Source organism: Pipistrellus hanaki (genome assembly GCF_964339955.1).
Source record: "Pipistrellus hanaki genome assembly, chromosome: 4".
In the NCBI taxonomy this organism is placed as follows: domain Eukaryota; kingdom Metazoa; phylum Chordata; class Mammalia; order Chiroptera; family Vespertilionidae; genus Pipistrellus; species Pipistrellus hanaki.
In genome coordinates this window covers 60,792,146-60,805,213 of record NC_140506.1, presented here as the reverse complement: position 1 = coordinate 60,805,213, position 13,068 = coordinate 60,792,146, and the positions used below count along the sequence as shown (strand labels likewise).

Below are 13,068 nucleotides of genomic sequence, written 5' to 3'. Positions count from 1 at the left end.
GTCAGCCTCCAGCTGCCCTTGGTGGAAGGAGAACACAGTAGGTAGGAAGACCAAGGACAGAGGACATGACAAACAGGCCGAGGTCACTGGAAAGGAAGACAGGGGAGTCTGAGGGAGAGAGGGAAGAGCTGGAAGGGAGGAGAGAAGAAGGAGGAGGAGAAAAACATTTGAAAGGACATGTGATATGGTTACCAAAAGATAAAATTGATGATCAGAGGAAATAAAGGAAATGTAGAAAGAATGCTTAAGGAAACATAAGATATCTCATACACAACGATGTGAAAACATGGGGATATTTTATTGCTTTAATTTCAAATTTCTAAATTTCAAGGAAAAACTTTCTGAGCTGTGACCCATGGTCAAATCTGAGTAGAATGTTCATTGGTTAGTCCTCATGGCTGTCTCATAGCCCCCACTCACACTCAGAGAGCATCTTCTTGTGAAGCAAATATGGAAGTGAATTTTTGTATAACATTTTAATTTGTGGCTGCATTAACATATAAAAAATAGGAAGTAAAACCTTAAATCACACTGTCTTGAGTTTATATAACATATTTAAAGATCTTTTATTGACATATCCCTTGGTTTTTACAATAATGCTCTGAGGTAGATAGGGGAAGGAGATCTGTAGTTTAATCCCCTTTCTACAAAATCAAAATTAAAACACAGTATTAAATCAGATACACACAAATTCTAGAGTGTGGTGATTTGCCTTAGCTGTCCTGGTTTTATCAGGGGTAATAAAGCTAAGCTAATTCCATACATTGTGACTCATGAAAATGTTTAAAGTTCTCTAAACTAGAAGTAGGTTCAATTTGGCCAAATGAAATCACATTTCAGACTTAATCCCCTGAGTGCAAAGCTGTGAAGAGTATACTCTGGTTAGCCTTGTAGTTTCATTTTTCTTTATTTGACCATCTCCCTTTGTGCTGAAGATTAGCCCCTATTGTCTGTTGACTTAACTATTTTTGCCCATAAACTTTGGCTAAAAGAGTATTCATTCCCACTGTTGAATACAGTCAAGAGCTTTAAGGCAGAGCCTTCCTCTCCAATCTGGCCACCACATGGCAAGCCTAAAGGTATTTTAGTACCCTGCAATCCTGGGTCTTTTTGTGACATCATACATTCAGTAGCCAGTAAGCAAAGTGTGGCACAAAGCCTAGGTACTCTGGGGAGAGAGAGAAAGAGGCACAAAACACATTTCCTGCTTTTAGAGCAGTTCACCTGGCTCATAAAATTGTCTGTGCCTTCTCTTTAAAACTTGCTTTCCTGATTTCTAGGGCGTATTATTCCTCTGGTTCTCCTTCTTTACACTATTGGGTTACTTGCTCGTTATTCTTTTAAATATTGAACTAAATAAACCCTAGAGTGTTTCAAATCTGAATTTCCTTCAGAAAAGAATGTGCTCGTTTAGCCAATGATTTAATATTCCCCTGGCCATCACAACAGAATAAGCAAGACTTTCTAAGGTAAATTTGTTTTTACAAGACATTTAAAGAAAATTCTGTGGTTTTATAGCCCAACTTGAAGTGAAATCTTCCCCCCAAACACTGCAGTGCTGGCAAACTCCTCAGCAATCAGTGAGCTCAGAGCCAACGTGACGACAAGGGAGGAACAGGACGCTGAGTAGTAAATGTGACTAAAATACAAATAACAAAACATGTGGTTTTCTAGACTCAAAAAATTGGAAGGCAAAACAGTCAGCAAATGATAGTCTAATATACAAGGGGAAATGCCAAAAGTGGCCACTAAATTATGTGTTTTTCCGTAGCCATGCAGTCATCCTGGCATTTCGGTTTTTGTTTTCCAGATTTTTGTTCTTTATTGCCTGTAATTTGGCATGAACTGCGGACCTCTGGTGCTCCTCCAACATGGGACTGAAAAACTGCTGCAGCTGAAAGGAAAAAGAGACGGTCAGGGCAATCTGACTCTTCATTTAGACAAAACACGACAGTTCACTCTAAGTTGCAACATGATTTTGCAAATGGCCAAAGTGTGGGATGGTGGCAATATATGAAGACCACCCACCCTGAATTATCAGATGTAGACTGGAAGCTCTATGATGTAGGAACCTCATCTATTTTATTCACTGCTCTACTCCCCTAGCACCTAGTAGGTGCTCAATAAAGATTTACTGAATGCATACTGGATATTAGACAAAATTTGTGGGCAGAGATACAATGAGATCTTTTCTTATCTCAAAAGGTACTTTGCAACTTTCAAAGCTCAAAATTGGCATACAAAATTTGTGTCTTTACAGACGTTATCCTTTATTTAAGAACTAGAGGCCTGATGCATGCAAATTCATGCAAGAGTAGGCCTTCCTTCCCTCAGCTGCTGGCACTGGTTTCCCTATGGCACCCGGGACCCGGGCTGCTTCCCTCCTCCAGCCACCGGCAGGCACCTGGGACCCAGGCTGGCTTTCCTCAGGCCCCAGCTTGGTCAGGAAGAACGTCTGGTATAATTAGCATATTACCCTTTTATTATTATAAATATTTAGATTTAGTGGATTTGTCCATTGGCTAAATTCCTTCATTGAGGCAAGTCAAGCATTCAGCTATAAGAGCATATGCAATATTATGTACAAGCAAGACTCCAATTGACTACTTAGTTACGTACCTAGTCTATTTCTCCATCAACGAATTAGAACTCAGCACATGTGTGATGACAGTGTACCTGTGCTCACAAATGTCATTTAAACCATCATGCACTTAAAACTGAGTAGTAATAGGGTTATCGAGTCTGATCACAATGTAAAAGAAAAGGAACATTCTGGAAAAAGATTAAGGAACCAGAACAAACCTTCCACCCTCTTCCACACTTGTCCATACCTACCAGGCAGTGGAATCCACCTTCCCACAGCCCCATATGATCATGCACCTGAAGTGAGTGGGAGGGTAGGGGCGGGCTTCATGTGTGCTTGAGAGCATGAGTGAGGCCAAACTCCAACAGGGCAGTGTATAAGGAACAGAGCAAGAGAAACAAAGAGTATACAGAAACTATGCTGGTCTGGAAGGAGAAGGGACTCATGTGACTTTCTTTTCATCCTCTTTTTAGTAATTACTTTTTATATTATCACTAGTGGCCCGGTGCATGAAATTTGTGTATGTGGGGGTAGGGGGGTCCCCTCAGCCCAGCCTGCACCTTCTCAAAATCTGGGATCACTAGCTCCAAACCACTCACCTGTCTGCCTGCCTGATTGCCGTTAACTGCCTCTGCCTGACTGCCTGATTGCTCCTAACCTCTCTGCCTGCCTACCTGATCACCCCTAAATGCCTCTGCCTGCCTGTTTGCCCCTAACTGCCCTCCCCTGCCTGCCTGATCTCACCCTCAACTGCCTTAAAACTCCTCCTCAGTCCCCACCTTAGGTTCTGCTTTCACAGTTCACCCAGGTTTGGTTCTGATTGGTCAGTTTCTATGCCAGTCAGAATCTCTGGGCCTATATCTGGGCCTGATCAGAGAAGTGGGGCTTATTAGCAGCCCCTGTGAAGATCAGGAGAGAGAGAGAGGCAAGGGCTGATCAACAGCTGCCATGGAGGTTACAGATCAGACCCTGCCTCTCTCTCTCCAGGCCTCATCTGCCGCCGCCTCAGCCATCAGTGCTGGGGTTGCCATGCCCACACCAGCAGCAGTCAATGCTAGATTGCCACAGCAACCCAGCACTGACTGCAGGACTGACTTCCAGTGTTTGGTCAAGCCTTTGGTCATTATAGTCACTGCCTTTTTATATATATAGACTATTGGGCATTAATAGTTTTTTGACAAGGATATTCATAACAGCTAACTTGTTTTCAAAATTGCAAAAATGTAATCACTACTAATTCCATTTTTACATTATCTCTCTATATAAAAGCCTAATATGCAAACTGTCCCCTCGGGGAGTTTGATTGCTTGCTATGATGTGCACTGACCACCAGGGGGAAGTGTTAAACAAAGGAAGGCCTCCACTGACAGCTGGGGAAGGGTGGCCCTGGCTGGCAGCCAGAGGAAGGCCCCAGCTGGCAGCCAAAATCCCCGATTGGCCCTGATCGTTGGCCAAGCTTTGAAATCCTACCCATGCAAGAATTCTGTGCACCAGGTCTCTAGTTTTAAATAAACTATCAGTGACTATAGAATTTTGGAACTTTGAAGACTGCTAAATTTATATAACCTTGATTCATTAAACAACAAGCTCTGACCTGTATGGCTCCATTGGTTGGAGCATCACCCAGACACCAAAAAGTGACAGGTTCCATCCCCAGTTTGGGCATGTGCAGGGGACAACCAGTCTCTCTCTCTCTCTCTCTCTCTCTCTCTCTCTCTCTCTCTCTCTCTCTCTCTCTCTCTCCCTTTCCTCCACCCCTTTCTCTCTAAAAATCATTAAAAATTAACAATGAAGAACAATAAAATTTTACTGGGTTCTGTAGAGATAAACCACAAAGATAAACTGATACACTTTAGAAGACTCAACACAATTCCAAGCCTTCTTTCCAGCATTTCTGGGTGTGCCCTTCACTCTCTGATCCAGGGAATCCCTGATAAATCAGGTCCTGACAGTTCAGCCTCAGGCAAGCCAAACTGAAACAAAGCTAATTCCTTCAGGATTTAGCAGTTCTTCCTCTCTCTTTATGGCAACTACATACTGTAACTGACTGCTTTTTTTTTTGCTTTTTTTCTTGCTCAGGATCAAATTTCAGACCTTATGTCCTAAACATTTATTTGTTTACTTGCTGGGGCAAGGAGTTGATTTTCCTTTCTTATGTACACAGGCCCTTCCTATTTTTATTAATATAGTTCCAGGCCACAGTTAATTTTTACTTATGTATTTTTGTATTTGTAATCAATTTTATCGAGATCAAATTTATGTACATAAACTTGAACGTATATAAGTTGAGTTTGGATCTCTGTGTACACCTGTGAAACTGTAGCCACAACCAAGATTCAGTCCATTTCCATGGCCCATAAACGTTTCTCCCTGCCCTTTTCAGGCCATCCCTCTCTCTGTCCCAGGCAACCACTGATTCACCTTCTGTTACTATGGATCAGTTTGCATTTCCTAAAAAGTCTCTGTGTTTTTTTGTGTGTGTGTTTTTTTTTTCCCCTCAGGACAATCATCTTGAAATTCTTCCATGTTGACACACAAATTGTTACTTTTTTAAATTGTGGAGGTAGAATTCCATTGTGTGGATATATTACATGCTCCTTGTCCATTCACCTACTGATGGACATTTGGGTGGTTTCCAGTTTTTAGTTAATGTGAATAGAGCTGCTACGAACATTCATGTACAAGTATTTGTGAAGACATATGTTTCCATTTTTTAAAAAAATATATCTTATTGATTTTTTACAGAGAGGAAGGGAGAGGGATAAGGAGCTAGAAACATCCATGAGAGAGAAACATCAACCAGCTGCCTCCTGCACACCCCCCACTGGGGATGTGCCCACAACCAATGCACATGACCTTGACCGGAATCAAACCTGGGACCTTCAGTTCACAGACCGACACTCTATCCACTGAGCCAAACCAGTTTCAGTGAGGTTTCCATTTCTCTTGAGTAAAAACCTTAAAGTGGAATTGTTGGGCCACATGTATCTAACATTTAGAGATACTGTGTGTTTTCCAACGTAGTCTCCATGTCACATTCCACCAGTAGAGAAGAGTTCCAGTTGTTTTACATCTTTGCCAACCTTTGGTATTGTCAGTCTTTCTCATTTTACGTATGCTTCTGGGTGTGTAGGGGTTGTATTTATATTTCACTCTTGTGTTACTTTGTGTGTGTGTGTTGCTTTTTTGTAGGCATTTGCTTTTGCCCCTCAGTTCACCTTGTGGTTATGGGATTTCTCTTTTCTTTCCAGAACTATTCCTTCCCCATCTGTGTCTGTGGTTTGGGTTGGGGCTGGTTCCAAATGTGGGCAAATGACCCAGGTTAGGCCTATCAGAGCATTTCCTTCCCCCTGGAGACAGTGATTGGTTCATGTGAGCCAAATAGGACCAATCAGAATTCTGCCTTCAGGGCTGGAACTTGAAGCTGGGTGGAAAGGGATTCCTTTTTCTACAACTGAGGATGCTAAGGATCATGGAAGCCTGGACCTGTGTTTGCCTCCATGTGAAGAAAGCCTGCCTAAGAAGAAATTCAGCCCAAAGGAAAGCAGACACTAGAAACAGCAAGCCCCACATTAGGTCTAGAATACAGTTATAATTAAAACAGGGTCTTCGTCCTCAGGGAGCTTATTTTACCCGCATGGAGTAGATGTATGCACACACTGATTACAGTATAATGTGGTAAGCACTATAATAAAGATATCGATGGGATGATTTTGGAGTATGGAGGAGGGACAGGCATAAATCCATTCATAAAAATATTCCTGGAACAGGTGGTTGGAGCAGGGTCTTAAAGGATGATTAGAAATTATCCAGTCAAGGACAGGGTTCTGAAATCCAGAAAATGTAAAACCATCTGATAATTTCAGAAAACCTGTAAGTGGTGAAGTATAGCCAGAGGAAAAGTGTTTGGGGCGTCTGTCTCTTGCTTTCAGAGACTCGGCGGTGAGGTGGGCAAAAATGAAGCTAGAGGGTAAGGCAGGGTCTAGATTATTAAGGGCTTCATGTGTTAATGAAAATATTTTAAAATTTCCTAAAAACTGATAAACTACTGAAGCTTTGGGAGCAGAGTGACAGCTGGTAGCAATGTGAAGAAAGGACGGAGGCAAGCCTAGCCTGGCTAGGGAGCCTGGGCCAGAGACTACTGAAGTAATTCAGGTGAGAAAGAATGATGTCCAACCCTCAAGAGCAAGATAGAATTAAAAACACATTTCATGTACAGTTATGATACCACCAATGGAAACTCAGAATGTTATAATTCAGATAAGCATTTTAATTTTAGCAAATCTAAATGACACAAAAAGTGGCTTCTAACTTGTTATTATAACTCATAATATCTAAAGTACTTACCTCCGTGACCTGTGCATCTGTAGTCATGGTTCTCCCTATTAAATCCATTAGAGTATCCAATGACTGCATTCCATACCTGCAAAGCAACAAGATGCTAATCAGGGTTGGGAAATGTTTTGCAAGACAAAGCTATATCTTATTTGCCAGTAAAATGCTAAGTATATATCTCCTTTTAATTTATATCTAAAACATCTAAAAGAAAACATATGAATTAGTTTAACTTCATCTTTTAATAGAAAATCTATTAAACCTAGCCCTGGCCAGGTAGTTGGTTAGAGCGTCATCCCAATATGCCAAGGTTGTGTGTTCATTCTCTGGTCAGGGCACATACAAGAAGCAACCAATGAATGCATAAATAAGTGGAACAAATTGATGTTTCTCTCTCTCTCTCTCTCTCTCTCTCTCTCTCTCTCTCTCTCTCTCTCTCTCCCTCTGCCTCTGCCTCTGCCTCTCCTTCTCGCTCTCCCTCTCCCTCTCCCTCTCCCTTCCTATCTCTTTAAAATCAATAAAAAAAATATTCTATTAGCACTAAAAATATTTGTATTAAATACTGATTTGCGTAACACATAGTTTTTAGTTCACTTAAATGTAAAAAACTCTTCTTAATAACAATAACACTGTCAACTGTCTTTATCTTTTTAAATGAGATGGTGAGAATAGATGTCACATACCTCAAATTAAGAAAACTTGTAAGGGAGTAAATAAATATGCAAATTATGCCCCTTAAAAATAGTAGTGTCTTTTTTTTTTTAACTCTGACCAAAATACACTGAAAGCTCATTTAAAATTTTGCATTTGTATGTGTTTTTTTGGGAAGACGATCCATATCATCTGAGATTCTCAAGACTCTATTTACATTCCCTCAAACAAGCATGGCCGCTGAAACTTCTTCCTTAGTTTAGTGCCCCTGTTACCCAATGAGAATCATCTTAAAAAAAAAAAAAATAGCATGAAGTGTTGCTGTAGAGAAAGAGCAGATACATACCTGCCCAAAGTGGTGCTGCTGTTAAAAAAGTAAATAATAAAGACTTTTGGATGCATTAAAAAAGAAAGAAAATTAAGATAGGATTAATATAGAGTAGCAACGGTTGAACTGGCTTGATAATTATACACACAATTCATTTCAAAAATGTATTCTTGAAATTAATAATTGTAAGAGTTAATGTTGGCATACTACATAAACAAGGGAAAGAGAAAACAGTGCTTTTGTTCTTTTTAAGTCCCTAGCTATAGTGTAAACTGTGTTTACTTGAGCAGAGTAGAGGACAAGAGACAGTCTACATGTAATTCAGACAAGCAAACTTGTTTCTGTGGGAAAGTGGAGATATTTCTTATTCTTCATTTTTATTGGCCAGGTATGAAAAGCCTGCGAGATGACTCAAGAAACTTGGCAAAATTTGCAAAGAAATTAAGTTCCAAGCTTTAAAAAACAAAAAAGCTTACATGGAAAACGACATAGGGTGCTAAATGTGGGATTTGCTACCAGATCCAGAAGAAAGTTACCCCAACAGGCAGGGCTCAATTTGAAGTTAGCTTGGGCAATTCATAAATTGAGAAATGAGAAATACTGTATAGTTAGAAGCATTGTTCTGGAGACTAAATGAGATAACGTATGTGGTGGTATCTGTCAGAGTCCCTAGCTCACATCATTCCTTCCTGGTCTTGCGAGCTTTATGCGGAGATATTTTTGAGACAGAGAGGATGTGTCACTCTTGTTGAAAGAGCAATCTCCTTGAAATGTTAAACAAAAATACATACTTCACAAGTAGTTTATCTCCCCGAAGTCAAATGCATTATAATTAATATCAAGACAAGAGCCAGTGGGTGTCAGCATAGTTACACTTTAAAAACTATTGGTAACATTCAATGCTAGTGTGGACACAGTGCTTTGGGTACTCTAGTCTGGCTTGCATTCTGCCTCTTTCCTTTCTCACATTTCCCCTTCTCTCTTCTCCCTTCCCCTGCCATGTCTGACTTCCTGTGGCAAGCATGGCCACTAGGCAAGCATGGGGCACCAAGGCATCTAGCCCAATCCAGTGGCAGGTGGTGGGAATGGGTCCACTCCAACCACATCTTAACTCACGCAGTTCCCTTGTACTCCTACTTAACTTTTCCAACTCTGTGTTCCCCATCATAAAATACAACAGAGTGGAAGTGAAAGTAAGTGCAGGTTTCAAGCTTAGGAATCTTGGCAATAAAACAACATTTGGAGAAGAAATCAAGTGTTTGATAAGGAAAAGTTGAAGATTCATTTTGGACCAGTTGAGTTTGAAACTGATTATACCTTATAGCCTATATTCAAACAAAAGTAGGGTTTTCCTCTTGGCTGTGAAATCACATTGTTTTAAGAAAGCTAAAAGCAACTTAACAAGGATTCTAAGGGCACAAATATAACTTCTACCACATGCCATAAAAGATGAAAAAAATCCTGTTGCTTCATCCCTATTCACACATTCCTCCATAGGGATGAAGCAACAGGATTTTTGTGATCTATTCACACATTCCTCACACATCTACACGCACATATTGATGTTCCTGTAACCCGAAAGCTGTCTTTATGGTCGGTGGAGGTTCCTTCATTTAGATCAGTGCTCAAAGGATCATCTTGGTCCCACAGTTAACTCATTACCCCTCAGAGACCAGTGCAGTGTCTGCACATGGGAGGGAGGGGCAGGACCAAGCTGGAGATGTTTTACTCAAGCAAATATTCCAGAATGTACTTTCAGATTGGGCCTCCTGAGAAGAGTCCTAGGCGTGGTCGAGGGGAGCAGATGTTCCTGAACTGCTATTGGCAGTGTGCTCAATTCAGCCCCATGTCCTCTCCTGTCTCCCCCTTTCCAGAGCCCCGAGCTCCAGCCAGGGATGTGACTAGTTCCAAGTCAGTCTTTTAGTTCTTCCATGTGGAAGGTGACTTGTTCCAAACATGCCTGTTCAAATCTCCCTCAATTCCCTTTCTTCCCTTTGAATTCCCAAAGCCCTCTCCATCTCCATCTCCACATTCTAATCACTTTATATCCCCAACAACAGCTGAAACTGTCTTATCATAGTAAAACCAAAACATCTTATTACTAGAAAGGACTTAAGAATTTATAAATACATGTCTGTCTTTCAATTTATAGAAGAGGAAACTAAGGCCTAAATGTTCATAGACAAACAATAAATAGATGTTCCAGTTCCAAAATGAGAGGGTTAGAGAACTTATTTTTTTTCCTTTCCTTTGTATTAAATTTATTGGGGAGACCCTGGTAATAAAATTATACAGGTTTTAGGAGCACAATTCCGTAACACACTATCTGAACACTGTATTGTGCGTTCACCACTCGAAGTCAAATGGTAAGTTACTGTCTCATCTGTTTATCCTGATAGGACTGATCTACTAGCAAAAGGACACTGGTTTACATGAACATAGATAGTGCACAGTAGGATTACAGATGAAAGGCAGACATTTCAGACCTAGCGTGAACATGGGGTGAATTTTTTATTATAAGCTCCAGGGAAAGAGTAGAGATGCAACCCTCGGAGGTGGGCATCTCTGAAACCTCATGGAACAAGGGACCTATGGACATAATTCTGATTTATAGACTAATTCCCAGGGAGAAGTCGGACCTAGGAAAGAGGGCATTATCTTTAACAACTTAAACAAAAATGAAAACACCATTTATCCCAAAAGTCTTTAGGGATCCCAGGAAATGTAAGGAGTTGATAAGGCCCTCAGAAGCAATAAACCTAGAGTGATAAATAATCTAAAGCAGGAGATGAAGACAATTTTCTCAATATGGGAGTAGGCTATGTATATTCCACTAATGAGGCTGTAAATGGTACTGTACAAATGAGTTTTTATCTACACATATTTTATTTCTGATTTAAAACTACATTTTAGGTAAAACTACATATTGAGGGTGCTCAATAAATGTACAAACACCCGCACACACACACAATCAAACAAGCAAACGAAAAATGCACCTCATTCCATTATTTTGCTCTTTAAAAGAACCATATTCACATTTTTATTCTAAAAATACATTTATACAATGTATCTTTCAACTTTACAGGTGTTGTACCTGAACTGTTGGCTACTTTGAATCTGCTATCTCTATAGTATGTGATTATTAGCAATATACAGTTAAGTAATGTCCTAGAAAAACCAGCCATCCAGAGCATGCTGTCTGATATTTGTATGTCCATGTGTATTTTACCCAATAGATGGGCTAGGAAGCAAGCAGTTTAACCTTAAATTATGAGAAATATTAAAAAATTCAAGAATATGCTGAAACCGGTTTGGCTCAGTGGATAGAGCATCGGCCTCAGACTGAAAGGTCCCAGGTTCGATTCCAGTCAAGGGCATGTACCTTGGTTGCGGGCACATACCCAGTAGGGGGTATGCAGGAGGCAACTGATCGATGTTTCTCTCTCATCGATGTTTCTAACTCTCTATCCCTCTCTCTTCCTCTCTGTAAAAAAAAAATAAAATAAAAATAAATAATTTATATATATATATATATATATATATATATATATATATATATATATATATATGGAATAACAGATTTTTAAAAAAAGAATATGGAATCCTGAAATAAGAAATTAAGAATATACAACTCATGTAAAGACTGCTGTTTGAATTTTAAACCCTGCTAAGGCAATTTTCCTATACCTGGGACCATAACCTTTGAAGATTAACCACTGAGTTCTGCTTCTGCAATGTAGGGCCACATTCCAATGTCCAGCAGGATGTGACTGAAATGACCCTACGGCTGACCCCAGTTTTTAGAATATAGTCTTTAGGATTCAGAATTTAGAACAAAGGAAAATTCCTGTGGTTTGAACTGTTGCAGAGTTCCCGAGAGGTCGGATGGTGCAAGGGGAGAATTTGGAGAGACTTACTTTGTTCATCACGCGATGGGCTTCGGGAGGATGAGTTCAAGTTCTGGGCAAGGTTACAGAAACTTTCTTTTTCATTAAAGAGCCAGCCCTATGTACACTTAGTGGTTATCTCGATGCTGGCCTCGAAAACAATACTGTTCTGTCCAATTAAGAAAAGTGCACCTGGCATTGTATTGAGATTGTGGGCATGTTTGGTCTCTGGCCTGCAAGGTCAGACAGCTAGGTTTGTCTTCATCATTCTTCAAACAGGCTAAAGCAAACTAGAAAGCAACATTTTATGTAGGAAGAACAGCAGAAAATTCCAAACAACAGTTTGTTGTAGAATGGGGGTTTTCCTTCTCAGAACCTTTAAAAATAACTACTGCCGCTAAAGCCTCGCAGTCGTGTAGGGTCCGCCTGCGTGTGCTACCCTTGCGGCTGCCCTGGCCAGGTTAATAAATTCTTGTTTGCTTTTTTTAATAAATTATCAGCCTCCGGTGGTCTTATTTTGAACCCAGGGTTCGACCCCACAACAAATCCAGACTTATAAAAGGGAATCTGGCAAGTAAAACACACGAGCAACAACTTCCTGGCTGATGTAATGATGAGCGTTGTTGTTTCATAAAGATATGGTGATGTCCTTCACAAAATAAACGAATGGCTGATGTACATGCATACCAAAACAAAAACAAAAACAAAAACAAAAACAAAAACAAAAACATGACTTGCTCTAATCTCAGTTTCAAACTTAGAGGGCACAATAGGGAAACTATCCCATGCAAATTGATTTATATTCAGAAAGCCAAAACTGAAGATAAATTACCTTCTCTTCCATAACACAACCAGTTTAAAAAATCATCCCTTTTCTAGTCAGTGCAAAGGACTTTTGTGACCTAGCTAGACTGAATCTGTGCTTCTTGCTCCAAACTCACAACCTAAAGGAAAGAGTGACCTCACATCTTTTCTTACCTTTCAATCACAGCTTGCCAATTGTTGACTAAAAAGTCTTTTGCGATGTATCGGCCAACATCAACTGCTGCCACAAATTCAATTATATTTGTTTCTTTAAAATTGAATGAATTTGTAGTGATGGCATATTCCATGTATCTGTAAAAATGCATTTGCAGAAAATAAATATGTAAAAATTACCCAATACAAGAAGTTAGTTTAAATGAATGTGGTCAAAATCATATATGATTCTAAGTTAATGATGCACAAATATTCGTTAATTGTTATCATAGCACAGTTACATTTTTCTCCCTTTGGCTCATTAA

At 39.9% G+C, this 13,068-nt stretch overlaps 1 protein-coding gene across 1 annotated transcript in view; it reads right to left on the bottom strand.

The window, feature by feature from the left end:
• Positions 1 to 275: 275 nt before the first annotated feature.
• The window catches only part of LVRN (laeverin), a 58,363-nt gene continuing 45,570 nt past the window's right edge, over positions 276 to 13,068 (bottom strand). The window contains exons 18-20 of the mRNA XM_084882818.1: positions 12,764 to 12,901; positions 6,932 to 7,007; positions 276 to 1,894 (exon numbers count right to left, since the gene is read on the bottom strand). Of these exons, the coding sequence (XP_084738944.1) occupies positions 1,754 to 1,894; positions 6,932 to 7,007; positions 12,764 to 12,901 (355 nt within the window). The 3' untranslated portion in view covers positions 276 to 1,753. The remainder of the gene's footprint in view (positions 1,895 to 6,931; positions 7,008 to 12,763; positions 12,902 to 13,068) is intronic.